Below are 25,941 nucleotides of genomic sequence, written 5' to 3'. Positions count from 1 at the left end.
GGCTCAAGAAGAATGCCTGTGAGTTGTGGTGAATTGTGGTGAGTAGATTAATGGAAGCACCTGATTGACTTATTAGTCAAACAAAAAGATGGGGATGGGGTGTGTCTAAAGAGTGCAAATGAAAATGGTCTCCCAAAAGAACTAAGGAGTTTTAAACTGAGCCACAGGGAAAACTAGTCTGCATGGTATTCTAATCTGAGCCTCCCCATCCTTTACATAACAATAGTCCCATCGATGCAACAATCTAAACGTAACAATAGTGCTGTGGAGACCTGAGGCACCCATGCCATCATGCAATTGTCTCTTCTTCCTTTGGAAAACTGCCTTCCTAGTGCACAAAAATTATGTCTTTCTAAATAGCTTACCAACATCTGAGGCTGTTCACCATCTTTATCTGTCAAATGCAGAAAGTTCTTCTTTCCTGCCTCAAAATTAGCATCAAGAAGAGACTTGTCACTGGTATGATCCAGTGGTGCCTAAGGGTACAAAATAATGTTAAAAAAAAATATATATATATATATATATATATATATATATATATATATATAATAAAACACCAAATACATACATATTTACATGCAAATATTTCAGTAATGATTTGGCTAAATTTCTTTTCAGCTAGGTTTTGAATGAATCCCTCTCACATGAGCTGAATTGCAAAGCTTAATTGACAGTAGATATGCTGTGAGCATCCCAGAGGCTCACATTCTCCAACATCTAAAACCCTAAACAAAGAAAAGGCTTAGGGACTGATGTTAAGCACAATGCATACCACAATCCAATACAGCTTGTATACATACATACATTTCTTTTTCTAAAATATCTGCAATGCAATAGGTTTTAATAAAAATTTTAAAAAGTTTATATAACTAAAAACTATAAAATGTTTGACACATGAGTCTATGTACTGAATATCCAAACCAAAGCAAGCATGATAGCTCATTCTTGCAATTCCTAATTATGTATCTACTGACTAATCATCCAGTCTCCAAGTATGTCAAAGGTGGTTTTGTTTGTTTGTTTGTTTGTTTGTTTTTGTTTTGTTTTTTAAAATCTGGTAACAGCACAGGAAAACAGAGTACCATTAACATACCAGAAATTCTGAGAAATTAAAATATAAAATAGAAAACAGTTATAACTTATGAAAAAACAAATCTAGAAAACCCTAGAGCTCAAAGTACCCACAGTTCAAAGTTCCTACAGAAACTTTATGGAGATAAAGGTGGTAGAAACACTAAGCAAAGGTCAAGAGCTGAGGCCAGGGAACTCAGGAGAACAAATGAGAAAGGGCATTCTGGTCGGCCCAGCCCTTCCTTGTCCTCCTTGGACTAAGCAGTGAAGAACAGAACTTACTCTCTCCCTGGATACTATAGTCACCAAGGCAGAGAGAACAGAGCTATGCAACCAGATGCTGGTCATCTCTCATCCCAGTCAGGTGGGATGCCCCATCCATCCAATATGAAAATGGAAACTGAATACTGCACATTTACTCAGCCTCCATGGAGATTCTTGACTACAAAGACTTTAGAGTAAAATAAGAATCACTAAGCCTTTGAGGAGATGCTGCAGTATAGAAATGAGACAACACAAAAAATGAAGTAGAAACATTACAAAGGAAGCAAGCATTTACTACAACAGAAACTGAGACATAAAACAAACCTCACACATCTGAGAGTTTATACATCAGAAATACCTTTGAGTTTGAGAGTTAAAATGCAGTTACACACATAGAGGAAATAAAAGTGATTATACTCATAATTTTATTGAAGCGAACTTCCAGTAAATATGGAAAATTTTCTTTAGTTGGTATGCATGATGGTCATCTTTTTATGAATAAAAAACTGATGACCTGATATTATGCAAATTTTAGGACAACAACTGGTAACTCCAGAATAAAAGCAAGGGACCAGTCCATACTTAGCCACTATGGTTTTGATAACCAAATAAAGGGAATTGTAATGTCCAAGCTTTCACTTTGTCACCACTAATAGCAGTAGTCACAGCTATGACATTATTATTAGCAGCTTAAGCAAATGCTTTAAGTCTGAAGGTTTACCGTATCAGCAGTATTGACTCCATTTCCCCATGTCAAATCAAAGGTTCCATTTATGTAGCCTACTTTGTTGGCCACATCTTCAAAAAGCTTTCTGACTGGGGTAGACGCTGGTAAATTTAATGTGATTCGTTCATTCACTGTCTTTGAGTTAGTAGTGTCTTGTATTATACATAAGACTCTAGGTTCTTCAGCAGCATTTTCTATCTGAAATTTTAAAAAAAAAGTGTTATTTTCAATTATTCTTAAAAGAAACACAAGTATAATTAACTATAAAATTTTATGATCAGTATAGAGAACCCGTAAGACAGTATTTTCTCTGTACTGTTTTACTGTTTGAAACACATCCCAACAGATCATGTCAAACATAAACACCATGATTGCTTTAGGGGAAGTAGCCATTCCTATGGATAGCTGCTTTTACCTTTTAAGTTATAAAGCAATAGAGCCAAAAAGCCATGAAAACTTTCAGTTAAAAATTACTAAATTTAGAGCTAGAGCAATAACTCAAGAGGTTGAGAGAGCCTATTGCTCTTCTAAAGGACCTGAATTTAGTTCTCAGTATTTATGCTGAGCAGTTCACAGCCATTTCTAACCCTCTCTGGGAGATCTAATGCTCTCTTCCAGCCTCCACAGGCACCAGGCATTTTGGTGGTGTACAGACACACATGCTGGCAAAACACTCATACATATAAAAAAATTTTCAGTTAACAAGTTTGACCTTTAAAAATGTATCATTACCAAGTGTTTTCAGATATTAACCCAAAAACTGGATTATAAATTTTCCTTCCTTCTTTTTACCAGTAACTGTCCAGATAAAAATTTTTTTAAAGTATCTTTCAAAAAAAAAAAAAAAAAAAAATACGCCCTATACCCTCCCTTAAGGGAAATACTGATTTTCTCTTCCATTTCCCACAGTATTAGCATTATACCAACTGTATCTGAACACACCAAATGCTTGGGTGGAAGAAATTCCCCTCTTCCTCATCTCATGGGGACCTCAACATGAGCCACCTACACCTACCCAGCTTCTGAAACCAAAGCCAAGCTGAGCGTCTTCCAGTTCCAGCTCTCCTCTTTACTGCCACTAGCACCAGTGTATCTAGTCTACTTGGGCAACCCTTGTTGCTCTGTTCTGCTATAAGAGTATCTTCTATCAAAATTATGCAACACCTTCCCTTCCTAAGAAGTTTACCTCTTTCAATCTCATATTCCTTCAATCTAAAACAGTCTTTCTCACCTCGCCTCACTGTGTAGTATTGGGACTGATTTTACAGTCTCTGTATGTTAGCCAATACTCTAGCTCTTAGTTTTAGTTCCACTTCTAAGAATTCCTTGTTTTTAACAGGATCAACTTCAACCCTTTGTTATGTTATTATCCAATTTAAAATGAGAATTATTATCTGTGACTAATAATGAAAACAGGATAACCACAAAGTTTATATCAGGTGAAGTAAAGTAAAATCACTGTAATTTGTTTCTGCAATGTCAATTTTGGACTTGTAAGGGATTGTGTGAATTAAGGTTAATCCTATTAGATTGGAATAAAAATACATCTCTACAAAACAGATTGGCTAGTACTTCATTTCAGACAAATAAAAATTTTAATTACTAACAATAACAAAAATGAAAAATACCCTCTCTATAAAAGTTGACTACAACAAAAGGGTATTATTAATATATCCATAAAAAAGAGGAAAAAAACTTTCAACTCTGTATTTAAGGTGGACATTAATACATAGAATAGATTATATTACACACTTGAAACCAAAATTTACAAACATAAACCAGACCTTTTTAAAAAATCTGGTCTCTGTTAAAAGAGTGAACTCAAAATAATTTCAACTACTAAACTTTTTTTTTTTTTTGGTCTGGTTTATGGCTTTTTGTTTGTTTGAGACAGAATCTGGAAACATCCTAGGACAGGCTGGTCTTGAACTTTCTTGCCTCAGCCTTCCAAGTGCTGGTATTAAAGGCATGTTCTACCACACCCAGCAAGTATCTGCTTTCATAATTCCAATACACTTTAGAAGAATATGGATATGGAAAGTGTTATAGCATACTATAATAACAGTGGTATTATGGCAATATCACAGGGCTATGCATCCCTAGCTCCTAACTTGCTTAAAATGTGTGAGAGTAAAGTATAAAAACTCTATAGATTCTCCTTCTTCTACCTGAAAGCACAGAGAAGTTACTATAATAGACCCCATGTGAAGAACAACTAACTGTGTGTGCTACAGTAAACATAAAATTTAATTGTATCTGTCCCTTTTACTTTTTTAAAAAAGATTTATTTTTATTTATATGAGTACACTGTAGCTACCTTCAGACACACACCAGAAGAGTGCATCAGATCCAATTATAGATGGTTGTGAGCCACCATGTGGTTGCTGGGAATTGAACTCAGGACTTCTGGAAAAGCAGTCAGTGCTCTTAACCACCGAGACATCTCTCCAGCCCTTTTTACTTTTTTAAAATGGCAATCTATCTATCTATCTATCTATCTATCTATCTATCTATCTATCTATCTATCTATCTATCTATCTATCTATATCTCCCTTTACAAAACAGTAAAGGCTGGGCATGGTGGTGCCTACCTTAATCCTAGAAATCAATAGGCAGAGATGGGCAGATTTGAGTTTAAGGCCAGCCTGGTCTACAAAAATATTCCATGCCAGCCAGAGGTGGACCTTGTCACTAAATTAAATAAATATATAAGTAAATGGAAGAATATAAAGAGAAATGATTTATAATTCTGTATCTCAAAAGAAACCTAGTAACAACTTGTTGAACAACTTTCCAGTATTTTTCCTAAGCACATACACAGGCTTCTCAGATACAGACACTGAATCAGAGCAGACATGTTATTTTGCAATTCTTTATTTATAAATACATCATCTAAATTATTTTTCTATCAGGCTTTAATTTATCACTTTAAGCTGGAAAATATTATTTTATTATTATTATTTTATCATTAATAATATTTTAATATTCTATGCTGATTCCTAGGTTGAATTTTTCTGGGGTGTAGGGTAGGGGCAGTGCTGAGGATGAGCCAGAGCACTGGGCACGCTAGGCAAGCGCTAGACTACTGAACTACACCCCAGCCCACTAACTTAAAAACAATTCTGTCATAAAGCTTTGTACCCATTCTGTTTTCTAAAATTTCCATGCCTACTATATTTTACTCTTTAATTTAATTCTAGTATAATTTAAACAAACACAATATTCTTTAAAGGTCTAGACTAGCCCATTATAAAACTATTACTTTACTTTATACACAATTATCTGGTTTTTCTTTACTTCACCTATAATTAAATCTAACATGTGGCTACCTACCATATATTTCACCTAACTTTAAAATTCCTATAAAACTTTTTCTTTTCCTCACCTCAATTTTTTTTTAAATTTTACTCACATTTTCTATTTATTTTAATTAACTAAGACATTTTTATTGGATATTATATTTATATTTCAGATTTTATCCCCTTATCCCATTCCCCCCACCACCCAGGAACCTCCTATCCTATCACCCTTCCTCATGCTCCTATGAGGATGTGCCCCCACCTACCCCCAACTCCCAAATTTTTTTTAAATAAAAAAAAGTTTTCCATTGGAAGATATAAATAAGACATTGTAAACAGCTTTCATAATTTCATAATAAACAGCTTTTCAAGAGCAAAATCCCTCTACAGTATCAACTTGATAATTTTCTAAAACATTACATTTAAAAATACATTTCATAGAATTGAGACAACTGGGGTAGATACCAATTCTTTGAGGCTCCACTGCAGAATGGTGGTACTTATGCCCAAAGAAAAAGGTAGTATTATCTTCAGGTACATTACAAAATGCTAAAACTCTTTGCTATTCTTTTTCCTTTTACCCCCTTTCACAAACTTGAGTTGGCTATGTGGCCATGTTTAGGTCCACCAGAATGTGTGACACTGTGCTACTTAAAGCTGGGCCATAAGAAACCAGCAGCCTTCACTATGTATTCTGAAACCTCTCCCTTTATAAACTAGCCCACATGTAAGAGATCCAACTACACCAGCATCAGCTCGCTATGTGGAAGCCCTAGCATTCTACATGGGCAAAAGTGGCCACTGAGTGGAAGCACTGAGGTGGATGTGTGAGACATGAGAACAGTATTCTTGGACTTTCCATTCAGAGCTCAACAGCTGAGTTCTTGCTCAAACTTCATCCCACACGATCCTGAGTAAATAAATTGTTCTTTTAAGCCACTAAATGTTATGGCAGGCTGCTATCAACAGTAGGTAACAAAAACATAGCAAGATACAGTCAGGCAGATGCAAACTATTATAGAAAGATGTAATGATGGTGGGGTGTATTAGGGTGGGAGTGGGAACACACTTGAGGACAGATCATGCTTCAGGGTAGGGAGCAAATGTTTAGTCCAAAGAGTTCTAAGAAGTCAAGATGAGAGAAAGCTACAAAGTTTTAAAAGCCTAAAAAGGTTCCATTTGGGAAGATAGACACTCTCTCTCTCTCTCTCTCTCTCTCTCTCTCTCTCTCTCTCTCTCTCTCTCTCTCTCTCTCTCTCTCTCTGCATGTGAAAGCTGGCTGCTTGTGTCTAAACTAGCTGCACAAGCACCTAATTTCCCAGCACAGTGGAAAGAAACCATCAAAAAGTAAAAATCAATAATAGAACCTTGATGTGAAAAAGTAACATTAGGAAAGTCACAGAGTAAATAGTGTTTTCTAGAGACTGCTCTGCTACTAGGGAATACAGAAGTAGTTGACAAGGGAAATCCTAAGTACACCCTGAATGTACGCTGCTCTCAAATCATCATTTGTTTGTTTTTTAAAACATTCTTAACAGTCAAACTTTGAAGTTACTGCTGTCAGCATTGTGATTTTTGTAACAACAACAACGTCCCTAAGTTTAGCTAGGGCTTACAATTCTGTAATTCTAGCAACTCAAGAGGCTGAGGCAGGAAGATTCCAAGTTCAAGATCTGTCAGGCAACCTAGTGAGGCTGACTCAGAATAAAGAAACTAAGGAGACTGGGGACATGGCTTAGTGCTGGGCTTGCCTAGCAGGTATGAGGTACGAAGCCCTATACTCAATTCCCAGTACCTCAAAAGCAACAACACAAAACCCAGACAACAAAACAGTTCTTAGATGTTTTGTATTAAAAAAAATACAAAGATATACAGTTGATAGCATATGTTCAATGTCATTAGACATAGAAAAATAACAAAACTCAAAGCTATCAACATTTGATTTTTCTGAGAGAAAAAAGTTAAAAAATTAAAACACTGTGAAGGGTCTCCACATTCAACCACCAACCTGTTTTCTCTCCAGGCCTTCTTCCTTCAATGACGTTAGAACTAAGTGACTATGGTTACAAACTTATGTACATGCACAGTCCATTTCTCTACTTCTGGGCAAAAGCTGCCATAAGATAAGATAGCCAGTCTTGGGTCTTTGCTGTGGCTAGTCACTGTTCTTGAATATTACGTTGCTACAGATTATTACTGAGTATAAATATTTTTGCTAACTGAAATTTGTATGATTTCTTGGCCTTGTTTAGAGTACTCAATTTAAGTAATAATTCTTTGTCTGCTGACTGATAAAGATCCTGATTTACATTAAAAATTATTTTAAGACTCTCTTTATACTCCATCCAAACCCCTAACCTATTCAAGTTGTCTGGTTTATAAGTGGTCATAACACTTGGGACACATGGAAACACAAAGAAGAAACGAGGAGAAAAGCAGATGTGGAGGAATGAAGGAGAGAGAGGTATGAAGTACTGGTTAAGAGTGTAGTGCACGGGGAAGTTTGGGATTATTAGAACTACAGGGGATCAAGAAGCTAGCACTTGTATCTAATTCTTCAGTAAGATTTCTAGATATAGAGATGGTTCAGTGTATAAAGACATTTGCTGTCAAGCTGAAGACCTGACCTTAATTCCTGGAACCTACATGATGGAAGCAGAAAATAGACCTCCCTAACAAGCTGTCCTTTGACCTTCACACGCAGGAGTAGCAAGCACCCCCTGGCCCCAATAAATAAATGAATAAATAAATCATATCAAAAGTTTCTAAGCAGTAACTTTGTTAAGTATTTATTTAATCCCTAGTACTATTAATAGTGCAGAAAATAAATATATCTGTAACAACAGGCAAATACTATATCCAAATACTACATTCAAATGCAAAACTAAGGGCTCTACCATTTTCTTTCAGTCCTTCCTCCATATTCACTTGTTAAATACAAAGGACTGTCCAGATGTAAAATTCACTTAAGATGACTTGTATGCTGCTAAAACTGCTTAGGAGTAAAATAGCCAGACAAGCAGAAACCTTAAGACATGCTTTGCTACTGAACAAAATAGCATGCTGTTACTTGCTCTGCTGACTATCGCACTAAAGCAGTGACACCAGCAAGCTACCTGTAAAAATTTCTTCTTCATTTCATCAAAGATATTTTGTCTGCATCTCCAAAACACATCCTATAGCATATAAAAACAAAATGAATTATTTCCATAAAATAAAGGCACAAGTGAAATGAAAGCAAAAGACATTCTGTTATAACACACATAATTACAATATTATAGACCATCTACAATTTCATTTCATAATTTACATTGCAATTTTAATGCTGGGTATCAGTCTTGTATATTTACTGAAAACCTATGGTACAGTGATAATATGAACTGACACATTTTGACAAAAGGCACCTTTAAGATAAGCTTATTATAGGTCCTATTTTTTTAACAACTATGAAAGCAGACATATATTTGTATGCAAGAAGAAATAAGTTACCATAAATTATCAAGAAGTAATTTCTTGAAACCCTGAGTCTATAATATCTATGGTTCTTTTACACACATTTATCTCTTGCCCCTTCCTTTGCTTAATATAGAGAACATACTGAATTAAAGATCACTTTGCCTTTACAATAGAAATATAATTCTAGTAGCAGTAATCATTTTTTAAACAGTGACTTCAGGGCTAGGTATGCAGCAGGAGGATCCAAAGTTCATGGCATCCTTAGCTACATAATGAGTTCAAGAGCAGCCTGGACTACAAGAGTTTTTTTTTTTTTTTTTTTTTTTTTAAGGCAATTCTAAAATAACAATCATTAGCAAATACAATATATGTTCTACCAAAGCCTGTTCTACTCTACATTGACTCAGTTTCTAACCAACAGGATCATTCTGTTTGGCACAATTTGAATCATACTTCTTATCTTTCAACACTCACTTTCCTGTGCCAGTATAGTTAGTTTGAAAACTTCAGTTTGGTTCAGAATGTTGACTATATCTTTCACAAAATAATACTGACCTGCAACCAGCTGTTAAAGCTGCATCAGGGGCCTAGAATGTAACAGTAAACAAAGCTCTTAGCCCTTAGAGCAGTCATTCATCATACAGTGGAAAGCAGGCCACTAACAAACCTGCGCAGTCTGGTACCCACCACTCTCAGAGTCTTAGCATTTCTGTCCATGGTACCAAGACTGCTTTTGCTTTACCTCTTTGGCCCAAGTTTCACTGTGGCAGTTTCAAAACATGTGCACCAACTTTTTTGGCATAATTCTTAGCGAACATAGGAATCCAATGTCACACACCCTTTGCATATGAGTGGGCCTCGGTGATTTCTATGCTATACAACATGACTTCCAAGGCTGGGTTAGAAAGGGCTTTAGAGTCCTGGCTTGCTCAGACGCAAGCCTTTATAGTGCAGCTTGTAAGTTGGAATGAAGAAAAACAGCCAAATAAAAAGGCCATGTGTAGACATACTACTCCTAGCCTCAGTGAGATCACAGCTGACAACCAGCATTGACATCACAGTCTGAGGACTCCTTCAGATGCTTCCAGCCCTAGCCTTGCCTGGTTGACGCTACTCAGCAGAAAAATAATTTACCGCTGCCTGTGTTTCCTGGGCTGTTATTCTGTGAGGAAGAAGTAGTAGGGACCAGTAGTTAACACAGGTGAAGATAATCAGAACAGCTCATCGATCCACCTCTTAAAATGATAATCTTCCTGCTACTCCTCATCTTCTTTCCTCTTAAGTGTCTCCATAGTTCCTGTAGCTACCTGATCAGCAGTTAATAGTTCCCTCATTGTCTTTTTTTTTTTTTTTTCCAAGACAGGGTTTCGCTGTATAGCCCTGGCTGTCCTGGAACTCACTCTGTAGACCAGGCTGGCCTCGAACTCAGAAATCTGGCTGCCTCTGCCTCTGCCTCCCAAGTGCTGGGATTAAAGGCGTGCGACACCACTGCCCGGCCCCCCTATTGTCTTTATCTCCAAAAATCTTTTACTTTGAGAGAAGATAAAATACACAGGACCCCGCCCACCCCACAATTTAACTAAAAAACTAGATATTGTCGAGAACCGCACTACCCCACTGTTGGGGGCCAAAATGTTGCAGACTGCTCTGTCAATGTTGGAACCTGCACTGCCAAAAGCCTTGGGGGCTAAATTGTTAGAGCCCACACTGCCCCAAGCTGCTCCTGTCTGCGGGTCGGGGTTCAGTAAGAGAAAGAGTGAGGACAGATTCGAAGAATGGAGACCAGACAGAGTGTGATTCAATCCCATTTATTCTTCAGTCTCTCTTCTTCTCTCCAAGTCCCTAGTTCCAAGTCTCTAGTTCCTAGTACCAAGTCTCAGGTCCTAATCCTAGTTCTAAGTTGCTAGTCTCTTTCCCAGTTCCAAGTTACCTGCCCCAAGTCTCAAGTACTCTTCCAAGTACAAGTGTCTAATAATTTCTTCTGTCTGCCTCTCGCCTTTTATATGTCTCAGTTCTAAGCCACACCTTTAAGTCATGCCTTTAAGTCTTATCTCTAAATTACACCTTTAACTTACACCATCAAGTCTCCGGCTCTAAATCACATCTTTAAGTCTCACACACCCAAGGGAAAATCCTGGGTATCTAAAACAAGATGTTATCAGAGTGTGCTCAGCTGTTGTAGGCTATTGTAAACAAGTCTCTTGTCAGGGTATATGGCTCAAGATGGCTGCAAGGATGATAGCTGCCTTCTGTCAGCTCCCCACAAGATATTCCATTAAAATTGTTATTCATTGCTTAATCTTAGTCAGAAAGTTCTTTATAAGGAATGAAATACAAAAAAAAAAAAAAAAAAAAAAAAAAAATATAAACAACAGTAGCACATGGCACCAAGCAAAGCCAGTCTAATTTACACTGTGTCTCAAAAAATGTTTTATATTTTAAATGAACCCAATAGATGGAAGACCTAAATATAAGAGCTAAAAATATAGATTCTCTAGAACCAGATATATCTGAGAATTTGGCTAGATACAAGATAAATTTTTCAGTCGATATGATTGTGTCTATAATTGCAGCACCCAGTGAAGCTGAAGCAGGTTGATCACTGTGAGTTCTAAGTTAATCTGGTCTACATAGAGTTTTAGGCCAAACAAGGCTACATAATAAAACACTGTCTAAAAAAAATTAAACTAACTTTTTAGTGAATGGTTCAAGGATAAGTAGTCATTCATAGAGGGGGAAAGCACATAAAAATTTAAAGCATATCTTATGTCCTATATGAAAACAAACCCATTTCAGGTATATTAAAGACCTAAATATCGATGCCAAAGTCCTAAAACCTTTAAGAAATTTTACAGAGTATCTTTAAAGTTTTAAGCTTGGGGGAAAAAAAAGCATAAAAATGAAGAGAAAAGAATAGTTAATGGTAATTAAAATTGAAGACATGTAGAGTTAACAAAACAGAAGGGGCAAAAAGATACGAGTTGGGAAAAAATATTTACAATAAAGCCAACTAAAAAGCCTTCTACATGAGCCATAACCAACAAGAACCTAGCTAGCAAAGAACAGGATAGCTCACATAGAAATGCTGAAATGTATAAAATTATTGATCAGCAAAAAGACACTTGAAAAACTAAGATTTCTCATTCTTAGTGTGAATATAAACTGATACTACCTTCAGGAAAGTTTGACATTACATTACCTATAAAATAAAAAATGCTAATCCCACAACCTACCACTTTCACCATTAAAAATATCCGTATGCCCTCCTGTTGTCTGTCTATGGATCCATCCATTCACCTGACCATCTACTGATCTTCTATAGAAGCTCTAAGTTATAGTAGACACACAGAAATGCGCAATTCCCAGTGCTTAAAATAGCACAAAAACTGCAAACATCCCAAATGCAATCCAATGGATAAACTAAGAGTAGGTACCATTAAAATATGAACTGAGCTATGCGTCATTTTTGGTTCTGCTATAATCCTTTGGGCTTTTCTAAGCCTGCCCCAGCTCCCAAATAAAGACATGGAGGCTTATTTTTATTTACAATGCTTAATGGCATTAGTTTGGGCTTGCTCCTCAACTAGCTCTAAACTTACATTAATCTGTTTATATTGTTCTATGTCTGCCATGTGGCTCAGTTTCATATGTCTGACTTTTTCCTTCCCTCACTTGACTCTTTCCTAGAATTCCTCTTTCTTCCTGGATTTCTGCCTATTTCTCTCCTCCCCTGCTATAGGCTATTCAGCTCTTTATTGACAGGTGATACTTTTCACAGTACATAAAAGATTATCTCTACATACTGTGTGTGTGTATATATATGTACATATATATGCATATGTATATATATATTTTATAATTTAAATCTTAAGAAAATTTAACTGACATATATATAAAGTAAAAAAAAAAATTAAAGTACTAATCTCTCATTATTCCTCCCAGTCATAAGATAAAAATAGTTATCCAAGATAAGGGAACAAAAGCAATTTGCCTTGGCATCAGAACCCATAAAAATTGTGTAGGAAAATGTGTAGGAATATGTATTTTTAGTGTGAACAAACAAAAAGAACAATATGCCTACAGGAAATACATGTCACGTAATAGTAACAAACATCAACACATAGAATATCAGCAATTTGGAGGTGGTATGTCAGAAAATGCAGGAAGGAACCAAGGACACCCTAACAGAGGTTTCTGATAAACCCCAGTTTCTAAGATTCATATTAATCCATTACAAGAAAATGCTCAGAAAGAAGAGAAGCTGCTTAAAGATAAAACAGCATTTATTTAGATAGTGGCTAAATATTGTTATCAATTTTCAAGCCACACACAATACTCCAATCTTTAAAATATTTGATACTTTTAAATCAGACCAGCAAAATTTTACATGAACCAAAAAAAGGGGGTAGGGGAATAAAGGGTGGAAGGGAAGGAGATAGGCATCCTGTGTGAGAGTATACAGACTAAAAAACTCTGAGAACAGCTCTGGAAAGGAGCAGTCTCACTAAACAGGAAACTTACTGGCCATACTACCACAGACAATCACCAAAAGAACAAAACTGACCCCACACCCACCATTAACGGTCAAGAGAGATACTCACTCACTTGGCTATAACAAAGAGTCTACAAGTCCCTAATCAGGGAGGTGTCCTTCAGGAAGCCAGCGTGGGCAGAATGGAGTACCCACTTGACTTCTTTATCAACAGAAGCCATGAGGGAAGAAGCAAGTATACTTGTCTTTCCAGTCTAGGCAGGAGTTGGCAAGGGAAGGGGAACCTGAACTTAATCTCAGCCCAACAGTAGTAACAAGGCACTTGACCAACAGCTATAAGTTACAACAAAGTTTTTCAAAAAATGTATTGTCTGTCCTATAGTTGGTAGAACTGCCTACAGACTCTCTGGGCTCAGCCCAGGTCATGGTGATATGTTTGAATGCACCAAGGTCAGATCATCAGTAAATCCAAGACCCACTGTGATGCCACCCTTTGGAAAATGGTAAGAAAACTGGAATCAACTAGCACTCCAAGTTACAACTGCTCCTGTGACAGGACCAAGATGAAGAGATGGGCCCCTATGGTTCACATACAAAAAAAGTGCCTGGCAGGCCTGAACCTGAAACTGCACTTGCTGTGACAGTCAAGTCTGCCGTCAGAAGGCTGAAGGAACTGAGAGGCTGGTAGAAGCACTACCCTGTGAGATACCCTGTTAGTTTACAAAACAGCCACAGACATACCAAAAAACAAACAAATCCATCTACAGGTCTGCAAATTCTAACACTAGGAATAGCAACAACAACAAAAACTTAAAAGTTGGTTAGCTCTTTTAAGTTTTTGTTCACAACTAAATATTAATAACAACTCAAAAGTGGAAGGAGCCCAAGTACTTACCACAAAGATGGCTTAGTGGGAACGGTGCCTGCGGCCAAGTGTAACTAATAACTGAGTTTGATCCCTAGAGTCCACCTGGTCTAGGGAGAACATAAGTTGTCCTCTGATTTCCACATGCATACTATGGCATTTGTATGCCCACACACATACATATAAAGGAACAAATCTTTTAAAAGATGTTAAAAATATAACAATTTGTTTATTATGGAATCTTTGGGATATAAAATGCAGATTTCACTCTTACAAATGTTCCCTGCATATATTTACTTAGCTGATTCCACTGAAGACTTAGAAGCAGTGATGTGTTTCCAACAACAGATATGTCCAGTGTTTATGGTTTCAGCTTCTAGGTACCACTTTTTATAACAAAAATAGGATCCTAAAATCTTGGTAGAAATTTCTGAGAAAGCACAAAAAAACAAAACAAAACAAAAAACAAAAAACCCAAAAAACCCCTAAGTACTTAAAGAAGTACTCAAAATATATCAAGAGAACATAAGAGTCCTTTGAAAGGTTGTTCTCATTGGTCAGTTCTGGAAATTCAAACTTAAGCAAACTTAGTTCAAGTTAACATTTGTTTATGATACAGAATGGGAAACAAGTAGGAACATTTGAAGCAAACATGTGCCAAAACAAAATTATATTCAGATAGTGAGGATCAGCAGTAAGCATTATAGAGCAATGACCATTGGCCTAGTTAGTATTCCTCGAGAAACCTTTAGAAAAAAATTATTTTCAACAGCTAGATGTAGTGACTCACGCCTTTAATTGCAGCACTCAGGAGGTAGAGGCAGAAGGATCTTTGAGTCTAGAGTTCCAGGACAGCCAGGGCTATAGAAAGAAACCCTGTCTCAAAAAATGTTTTGAAAGTTTTTGAAAAAAAAAAGTAGCTTAATAAAGTTTTTTTTTCTATTTTATTGATAACTATTACCCTGCTTTAATTTGCTTTCTTCATATATGGAATATTCTTAAAAACAAAATCTACTTTGTGTCTTTTCTAAAGCATATTCAAAATGTAAAGAAATTATGGGTAGAGTATAATAAATGAATTTGTATTAGTTTATTGTTCAATGTACTATGGTATAGATTTTCTGAATTTAAACTAATAAACGTTATAAATTATATCAATAAATGGCATTTACTTCCAAATTATCTAACATAAAAACATTCAAGTAATAAAATACAGGCTGACTTGGATAAAGTATGCTTATAATATTTTCATGCCTGCTCTCTCTACTAGTGCATGCATCCCTCAGGCAACTACATTCCATTGCCTTTGAAAATATTTTTGACATAAACTTCCAGAACTCATGTTAACCAGAAATGTTTTTACTCTTATGTGGCTAATTTTCAGTTGGTGTAATGAATTATTTAATTCATAGGAAAGTGTAAGAACTTTAAAGACTCGTGACTTAGGGTTTCTATTGCTGTGATGAAACAGCAAGACCAAAGCAAGGGTTGATGTGACTTAGGCATACACATCACTGTTCATCACTGAAGGAAGCCAAGGACAGGAACTCAAACATTCCTTGAAGAGTGATGCTTACTGGCTTGCTCTCAAGGCTTGCTCAGACCACTTTCTTATAGAATCCCAACTCAGCTAGTGCCTTCCCATTGTTGCCTGCTGATAATTCCAGTGTTTGTCATGCTAAAAATACACTAACAAGTATCAAACTTGCAACTAACATTATTTTCAGGAGGTGAAACAGTAATAAGTCTTTACTATTACTGTTACTTGTACTTCTGATTTCTGCTTTGATTCCTGCTGCTAATAAGCAGTTACCCAGCTTGTGATACAACTGACCTGTTCACAGGTTTGCAATATTTCAATATTCTAAAGTTTGACCTACTGTGGAGGTTTTTCTGCCGCTATTTATTGCAATGCTAAATTCTGTACCCAAAGGTCTAGTTGCCCACTTACTAAGCTTTTGTTGTGCAAACCTTGTTCCTATAATTCAAAACTACTGGTTAAATAAAAATGGCTACAGCCATTTTACTGAAGGGTAGGCAGGTTTTGAGTTACTGGCTGGGGGGTGGGGGTGGGGGCTGGAGGGAGGGAGGGAGAGAGGGAGAGAAGAAGGGAGGGAGATTGATTTGAGAGAAGAGAGCTGGAAGCTGTCATGAGAGGAGATGGACCATAAGCACCAGGAGAAACACCAAGTATTTTGGGTACAGTGCTGGGGAAGTAGCTGGCTAGCAGTTAGAAAATTACATTAGGGGTAATTCCCCAGTAATTGCCAATGCCATTTTTATTTAACCAAAAAATTTTAATTGAGGAACAAGGTTTGCACAACAAAAGCTGGCAAATGTGAGAATTCACTTGTAGGCAATTAGACCTCTGGGTACAGAATTTACCATTACAATATACTGCAACAGACCAGACCTCAACAATCTACTATTATACCATATTTATTTATTTTGTGGTGATGGAGATGATTGAACTCAGGCCCTGGTGCATGTGAGGCAAGAACTGTGAGCTACAACCCTAGCCCATCAAATATTTTACTTTAAAAAACATGGACAACTTTAACGCAAGAGTCTTAACAATATTCTGATTATAAAGATATTCCATTTCAGAAATGTTAAAGTTTTCAAAATTAAAGCTGTCCATTCCTATAGACTGGTCTTTGTGAGCTTTAGGGGCATTGTGAGAGCATAGTCAGAGCATATTCACTACTTTTGGCTGAGTAATCCCTACACAACTCTACCCACTTTGGCTCAGTATTAGAAATGAACCTTCTGACAGCCATATAACTTCTAATAGAACATCATAATGCCATGAGAGTCAGGCATCATTATGGAACTACCAGTTATCCTCCTCAGGACAGATTTAATAAACACCTAATCCTAGACTATAATAGAACTTATGCTATCCCCAAACAGAAAAGATTTCTGTGAGGAGAATGTAGGAATTTTATTATATTGGGAAAAATCTGAAAAGGTCTTGTTTTCATTCATATGACCATCTCACAAAGGCTAATAACGAATCAGGCAAGCAGATTTTGTATAGATATATGTAACTGAATTAGAGAGACCTTTTTTTTTCAAAACACTTTATCAGTATTTGTATATACATATATACTTATACATGTATACATATATAAACAATAAATAATAACATGTATTTAAAAAGTATGGGGGGTTGGGGAGAGTGTGAGGAAGGAGAGAAAGGGGAAAATTATGTAAATACAGTGCTTATATATAAAATTAGAAAGAACTTTTATTAGCTTACGTCATCACACTCCCTCATGAGACAGTTGAAAATGAATTCCAGGCAAGCAAGGTTAATGTAGTGAGTTCCAAGACAAAACAAACAGAAAGGACCCAGATAGGTGATGTAAAACTACTGGCTTATTATTTTTTTTCTGATTCTGTAGCCATTATTCTTCTCACCAAACTAGGCACTCCTTTCTCAAAAAGCCTAGTAAAATTATACTAGTGCCATCAAATGGTCACAACTAACTATTTAGAGTCTTTTATTGCCCTCTCTCCTGGTATTATCCAGCACATTACTTGCATAAAGTATGCAGGATTAGATTTATTAGGAAACCAAATCAATCTCACGTAAAGTTGCACTGTGTCATTAGTCATCAGAGAGATAAAGTCAAACTCACAGAGACGTTACTTTACTAAGAACTAAAATATGGACTTAACAAAACAAGCAGCAAATAAGGCCCTGATACTGCCAAGTAGCAACAAGCATGCTGAGCATCTGGGGCTCTGTATATGCATTTCAGATGAGTTTGGCAGTTTCTTACAAAGTTAAACAGATACTTTCCACACAAAAAGTATGTCGTAGTCAATCTCATTTCCTCACCCCCTAGATCACAATGTAGATGTTTTATTCAAAATCATCAAAACTGTAGCAACAGCCTGGCATGGAGGTGCACACCTGTAATCTCAACACTTGGGAGGCAGAGGTAAGCTGATCTCTGCGTTCAAGACCAGCCTGATCTACATAGTAAGTTCCTGGTCAGCTAATGGACATTTCATTTTTCAGTTGGTAAATATCTAAACAAATTGTAGCATTCAGCAGCAGCAACAACAAAAAGATTGCTAATACAAGCAATATAGATCAACCTCCAAAGCTTCGCACACTGTATGGTTCCACTAAAATGATATATAAGAAAAATAGCAAAAACAGAAGGACAGCAACCAGATTGGTGGCAGCTACCTAGGATCTGCCTGGGACAGGAGGCTGAAATGGGAGAGAACGTTTCTAAGGAAGCAGGACCATCCTATATTTGACTTAGTGGTGGTTGTACAACTGTATAAAGCTGTATGTCTTCACAGAATAGATTTTACTCTGCATAAAATACACCTCAAACACTCAAGCTGATACCTGATACCTTTCTTCACCTAAAACACAAAGGGCTGTGACATCCACCTATTGCCCTCCTTACAGAGTTAAAATCAGACTACACTTGCAGAAACATTCTGTGTTGTGTCTATTTTTTTTTATAACTCTTAAATTATATCTGTATTGTATTACTGGTAAATAGTAGACTGACAAAAATTTCAAGACATGAAATGTCTTGAAAATGTCAAAACTAGTATTTCTCAGAGGTCTTTTGTATTAGAGAGGTGGCTATAGGTATCTAGTTTTTCACCAATTCCTTTTTATTACCACAAACTACTACAAATATGCAAAGAGATTACACCATATTGTATAAACTCAAAATTAAAACAATAAAATTGAAACATTAAGCATTTTATGTTAATAAAACATGACAGGTTGTATATAAGATCATAGATAGCTTATTAGTATTTACTAAAGGAGTGCATTGTATTTTAGAAGAGCCATACAAAAACTTGACTTTTTTTTTTGGTTTTTTTTTTTTTTTTTTTTTTTTTTTTTTTTTTTTGGTTTTTTCGAGACAGGGTTTCTCTGTGTAGTCCTGGCTAACCTGGAACTCACTCTGTAGACCAGGCTGGCCTCGAACTCAGAAATCCGCCTGCCTCTGCCTCCCAAGTGCTGGGATTAAAGGCGTGCGCCACCACTGCCCGGCAAAACTTGACTTCTTAATACAACCTGGAACTGGGGCTGCAATCAAAGTTCCCTAAGTAGTTAAGTCTTCACTTCACTCAGAGCATTGAGAGATATCCTTAGGAATAGTCCATTCATTCCCAATCAAAAACATTCCTGGGGGAGTGAGATGCCCAGTAATCATTCTACTGTTGCCACACTAAAGCCACTCTCTAATCCAGGAAGAAGTAGATATCAGAGTCAGTAGGCAGTACTCTATATTAGGGTGTCATCTCTCTTGAAGCTGGAGGTATGGGAAGCTGAGGGCTTACATGAGTGCTGAGAACAGAACTCCAGTCCTCTAAAAGAGCAGTACCTGCTCCTAATTTCTGTAGAGAAAATATCTTGTATGCTGTATGGATGCATCATCTGTCAATTAAAAAGCCTATGGTTTAGGCAGGAAATAGCGGTGGGACATCTAGAAGGGGAAAGAATTCCAGGATAGAGCCAGGTGGGAGATTTACTGGAAAGATGTGACTAGTCAGACACATGGTACCTGAGCACAGGTAACCAGCTATGTGGTAGAATGTGGGGTAGAATAAATGGAATATATAAGTTATATCTAGTTAAAGAAGAGCCTAGCTATATGGCCAAGGTATTTGTAAATATACTTTGAGTCTAAGTCTTATTCTGGGAGCATGGGGCTGGGAGGAAGAATCACGGCCAAACTTCAACAAATTCCTGAGCCATCTCTCCAGGCCTGAGTTCCCCATCTTATATAATAGATCTCTTTATTAATTTCAAGACTCACAAAGAGATTGGAGGAGAACACTCAGGAAACAATAGCTGCATTGCATTCATGAGCATGCGCCAACACAGATGGTTAAGGAAAAACCACACCATCCTGGTTTGTGTGTGGCTCTCAGTGAAAATCACAAGCTATTTTTATAACACTAACTTGTCACTTGTAAACCTCCTTACAGCAATAGGTGAGGACTGCCGAGGATTTCAAATAGATCTAGACACCCTACCACCACCACCAGATGGAAACTGGTGGCATTTTCTTAAGGCAAGAGAGACCTACCTGATGAGCCTACTCAAGATGTTAAGTGTATCATCTATATCAATCAAGTAACTATGTGAAAGGACATTCTGCCAAACAACTTACATGTAGAAAATACACTAAAATGCATTATTATGAAAAACATTTTGTTAAGAAACGAAAAAGTATCTAATTATCTTATTTCAAATGAAAAAGAAACAGGTAAGACATTAAGTATTATTCCTCTCATTTTCACTTATATGCAAATTTTTAACAAGTTGAAGGACATAAAATATTTGGGTAAAAACTGTTTCTATAAACAAGTTTCAGCAACTAAACTGTATAAAATTAAGGTATTCTGTGAATTTCTAGAAAACAAACTTGTATTTCTTGATCCTTGATGTCTACACAATAAAATGTAAAATCTTTCTAGATAAACAAAGCCTTTGGAACTCTTGGACTCAGCTTGCCAGAACTAGGCCAGAACTAGGCACCTACACTCAAAAGTCTTGACCACAGTGCAAGTGTCTGCCACTTCCTAAAATGTATTACAGACTTTTCTGTCTTAAATGTTGCTCCCTTAACTGAAGCAGAGACTTTGTCTTTGTACACACTCACCATCCTCTGAGGTCCAGCTCAAACATTATATTCTCAGAGAATCCCCCCAGAAAAGCCAGCTGCTCCCTCTTTTTATAGTCCCACAGTATCTCCAGAGTGCACATTTCTCTGATCACGTCATTCTCTCCTTCAGGCTAGACTGGCATTTAGAATGAGGCTATTTCTTATCTTTCCAACTCTGCACTGACAGGTGTTAAGCTCCATATCTGAATTGAATGAATGCTTCAAAATTGAAAACAACAAAAATCTTCATTAAGAAAAAGTATATGTATAATTAAGTAAGTATCATTTGAAACAAAGGAATTTCTAAGTCAAGCTATAATGTTTTGGTTATGCTAAAATGTTCTTTAACTCATGAACATGACTGTTACATTTCAGGATCTGAACTATCCCCCCAAGGTTCATACGTGAAAGGCTTGGTCACCAAGGCAGCACTGGTCAGATGACTGGGTCATGAGGGCTTTACCCCATCAGTGGGTTCATCCATGGATAGATTTTTAGTACTGGCAAGTATAAGAAAGCAGGAAGTGGGCTTATCTGAAGACTGAAGACATTTTTATTTGTTTGTTTTGTTTTGAGACATGGTCTCTCATATAGCTCAGGATGTCCTGAAACTCTCTATGTAACCAAGGATGACCATAAACCTCTGATCCTGATGCTACTACCTCCCAAGTTCTGAAATTATAGTTGTATCCCAGAATGCCATCTTGGAGACACACAATAGAACAGTGTTTCTCAACTTTCCTAATGCTGTATGTGACCCTCTAAAATAGTTCTTCATGTGAAAGGATTGTTCAACCCCCAAAGGGGCCACAACCCACAGGTTGAGAACTGCTGCTCTAGAATATATCTTAATCTAGTCCCTTAGTCACTTGCTCACTGTAAAGAGGTTAATGGCTCTGCTTCTCACTTCCTCACCACAGGCCAATGGAGACTGACAACCATGGACTGAAACCATAAGCCAAAATAAATGTTTCTTCCTTCTGTTTATGTCAGGTATACTGTTTCAGCAATGGATGCTAGTGACTCAGGGCTTCCCCAAAGGTAAGCCTATCATTTTAGCAAAGGTTTCAGATTCATTGTTTTTAAAAATATTTTTTTCTAAAAGCTCTGAAAATCTTTTCTTATTTCTAGCCCTTTTTAGTCACATCACTTAACAGGCTTTAATTTTTCTCTAAAATAAATACTATATGTAATGGTGAAGGCACAGTTCACCAACTGAAGGCTATAGGTCTTACAGCAATCAGCTAAAACATAATCAACAACACTACTGATAGAGACAGTGTCTTCTGTTCGTGTCAATGAGTCCACCCCAGAGTTAGAGAAGATCAGAACATCAATATAAAGTTCTCAACATGGATCATTATTAGCAACAACATTCCACACCAAATCCTTACAAGTGAGCAATGTGGTTCTTTAAGTGAGAGTGGCTCCCATAGGCTCATGTATTTGAATACCTGGTCTCTAGTTGGTGGAATTGTTTGGGAAAGATTAGGAGTTGTAGTCTTATTGGAGGTATGTCACTGGGAATGGGCTTTGAGGTTTCAAAAACCCACACCATTTCCAGCTAGCTTCTCTGCTTCTTGTTTGTGAATCAGATGTAAGCTCTCAGCTATTGCTCTAGCTACCATGTTTCCCACCATGATGAATATGAACTCTTACCCTCTTGAACCCTGAACCTTAAAGTTAAGTATCTTTTTTTATAAGTTGTTTTGGCCATGGTCTTTTGTCATAGCAATAGAAAGTAACTAAGATGCCTATTAATCAAGTAAATTATCTTAACAACTACTTAAATAAACCAGACCACATTTCCTTAGGACTTCATGGCTTAAAAGGCCTTTTAAAATTTTTTCACTATCTGTATTTGGTCCAGCTCTCAAAAGAAGCAATAAAAATCGGTCTTAGTTGATCATACAAGAGAATCTTGTCAAGTCTAAAAACTAGTACCATGGATATAAAGGTATTTATTAATGAGTAGTAATCAGAATTCTAATCAACAAACACAGCACAATGCACAACAGAGGATGGAGTAAGGATGGAGATGATAACAAAAGGTAGTAATTGCAATACTCTATTTACTGAGTAACTCTTTCCCACACAAGCAGGTTGTTACTCTTGTTCTTAGAGAAGTTTAAGTAACTTGCCCAAGGTATTTTATCATTGGTATTTTGAACTAGAGATTCTATTCTATCTCAGGACAAAAGGATGAACACAAATGACAATTTACAATAAAGGCACAAACTTTCAAATTTTAAAAGGTATAATGCTGGGACTTCAAAATGAGAAAACATAATCAGATTGAGACAGAAGAATCAAGAAGGGTCCATCTTGCTGGCTGAGAAGGATTCCCACCCTTTCTACACTAGACCAATAGAACGCCAAGCAGCCACGTGGGGTAGGAAGTACTAATACCCAGAAACACTCTGTGTAATGAACCTCAGAGAAGAACTCTGCCTCTGTACATGATAGCTAAGCCTGTTAACTGAAAATCTTTAACAAGGAATTTTTAAAGTGGAAGATGTTTTTTGAAACTTTGGTTTCTTCTACACATTTTAACACATTAATGCTGTCTTTTATTTGTTTGTTTTGGCAACTATTTTTAATAGACTCTTTCTAATGTGGCAACCATGTAGCTCTGGAAATGTTTGAACCTCCTACCTCCCATCCTATCTTTCCCTCTAATTTATAGAATCTAGACACAAGACATGAAAAGGTTACATCACTAATCCAAATTAGTGGATTAAAATTAAAACAAAAGAGAATCAGGAATTCTAAGAAAACACTTAAAATACTGACTTTCATGAAACATCCAATTTTACCCATTTAAAGTTCCTTAAAACTGGGTAACAACAACAACAACAAAAACCTTCATAATATTCACTCAGGACTGGGTACAGAATGACACAAATGCAAGGGGCATCTGGGAACAGCAAGCAAGGGAGTGGAACAGGACTCAAACAAAACTGGCCCAGTATAGGGGTGTAGGAAGCCGCTGTTAGCGGTGATATAATTCGCCATTCCAAGATGGCGCGGGCATCTTGTCCTCCCAGTAGTAAACAATTAACTGCGCAGGTGCAAAAAGGCAAAAGCGCGCCAAAAGTCACTGCCCATCCCGGGGCGTAATATGGGGTGATGAGTGAACAGCCAATCAGAAGTGAACACGTCACTCTAGGGTGTATTTAAGCTGTGCCTCTTCCTGTCTTTGGCCCTTCCATGTTCTTCACTTCTGCTGATACAAGATTAAACCCTTGCTGTGGTAACTACCCGAATTCTGCCTCTCGTGTCTCTCTTCCGCGGGTGAAAGGGGAGGTGTGCGGAACATAGGGGACCAAACACTAAGTTAGAACCTTCTAGTTAAAGAAAATAAATCGGATGTGTGCAGTTACTTCATGCTTCTTCAATTTTATATATAAAACAAGAGAAAAGGAAAAATTCAAGAGCACAAACCCACAAGAAACAGGAACAGGAGCTTAGGAGTTAGAAAGCAAGGCAAGTGGTATTGACTATAGCAGGCAACTAGAAGCTGTTGCTGCTGCTGGCTAGCTTAAGCAGCAAGCCAGGCACCTTGGATACATGCTTATTTACATTTTAGCACTGAAGTCTAGGGCTGGTGTGCATGGGGGGGGGGGGGGGGAGGGAGAGAGGGAAAGAGAGAGGAGAGAAAGAAGAGAGAGGGGAGGAGAGAGGGAGAGAGATAAGAGAAAGGAGGGGGGGAGAGGGAGAAACAGAAGAAACATTGTAAGAAGTGCTTGTAGAAAACACTGAACAGAAAGAGTGCCCCTTGGCTCAAACTAAAACAGTTTAATCAAAACAGGTAACTGTACCAAGTTAGAAACAAAGAATAAAAAAATAAATACCTGCAGGTTCACACTGATCAATGATAACTGTGCAGTTCCTCCTCACAGAAGAATAGTGGGCAGTTACTAAAGGTCTAGCAGTGATGACTCTTGTCTAAACATCTATAGACAGATGCTAAAATTAATGAGTAAGAATTCAACAAAGGGGCCAACGAGATGGTTCAGTGGTTATGAACATTGGCTGTTCTTATAGAGGGATACCCTCTTCTGACTGCCAAGAGTACCAGGAACATTTGTTGTGCACAGAATACATGCAGGCAAGACATTCACATTAAATAGGTAAATCCTTAAAAAAAAAAAAAAAAAAAAAAAAAAAAAGTGGTCTCATCTCATAAAAATTAACAAAGCAGCAGCTACCTGTCTGATCTAGGACATCTGGGGAACCGTTAGGGAACAGTAGGAAAGAAGACCACCTTACTTGAGGATCCCACCTGGTTCAAATGACCAGAGGGACATAGCAGCACCATCCTCCTCCCCTTTTTGAATGCACAAAGGACACAGCATGGCTGTGATATCCTTCTACTTGATATGCAAGTTCAGTCTACTGATGAAAAAGCATCAGGCAAAGGCAAATGGAGGCTAATCCACAAAATAAACTGACTGCATTCTTCAATGAGTAAGGTTATGAAAATGGAAGTAAAGACTAGAAAATTGCCACAAATAAAAAAGACTAAAGAGACACTAACTAAACACATTGTAGATTCTAAGGCTGATCTCAGAAAAATAAAAAAAGGACATCAGTGGAAGTCTGAATTTGAATTATTTCTCCACTTTGGCAACTCATCTGTACTAAGGTTGATTCAGACTTGAAGACTTTTTTTTACAATCATGGAAATGCTAAGAGAAAAAGTTAGAGGAAAGGTACACATGAACTTTGTATTCTTTCCACAATTCTTCCATAAAGACTTAAGAGGAGGCTCGGAAACGACATTTCAGATACCCAGGAAAACTGACAGCAATCTAAGAGGCAGTTAGAACTCCCAGGTTCCCTCTTCTCCATAACTCTTCCTGATGTAAGAACAATCTTTGAAAAGCATAACCAGGTATATATGAAGGATATATGCAGAATTCTGAAAACTGGAAAACAAAATTAAATTGTATCTGCATACTCTATGATAAGATTCATAGGCCCTTCCTATTTCCTGTTTATAAGCTTGGGCAAAAAAAAAATGTTTTCTGTGCAATTCATTAGTATGAAAGAAAACAATATGTTCCTAGATGTTATGGTCTAAGGCAGGTGTTTTCAACCTTCCT

The 25,941-nt window shown here is 37.0% G+C and overlaps 1 protein-coding gene across 4 annotated transcripts in view; it reads right to left on the bottom strand.

Annotated features, from left to right (window-relative positions):
• The window catches only part of Usp47 (ubiquitin specific peptidase 47), an 83,546-nt gene that overhangs the window by 50,121 nt on the left and 7,484 nt on the right, over window positions 1–25,941 (bottom strand). For 2 of the 4 annotated variants that reach the window (XM_034494468.2, XM_034494478.2), the window contains exons 2-4: window positions 8,478–8,537; window positions 2,057–2,260; window positions 366–476 (exon numbers count right to left, since the gene is read on the bottom strand). In XM_034494468.2, coding sequence (XP_034350359.1) covers window positions 366–476; window positions 2,057–2,260; window positions 8,478–8,537 — 375 coding nt within the window. The remainder of the gene's footprint in view (window positions 1–365; window positions 477–2,056; window positions 2,261–8,477; window positions 8,538–25,941) is intronic. The other 2 variants (XM_034494488.2, XM_034494496.2) reach the window with 1 other exon arrangement.

Source organism: Arvicanthis niloticus, chromosome 1 (assembly GCF_011762505.2).
Source record: "Arvicanthis niloticus isolate mArvNil1 chromosome 1, mArvNil1.pat.X, whole genome shotgun sequence".
NCBI classification, from domain to species: Eukaryota; Metazoa; Chordata; class Mammalia; order Rodentia; family Muridae; genus Arvicanthis; species Arvicanthis niloticus.
Note: the sequence above shows the minus strand (reverse complement) of the source record. Positions and strands in the feature narration are given on the sequence as shown.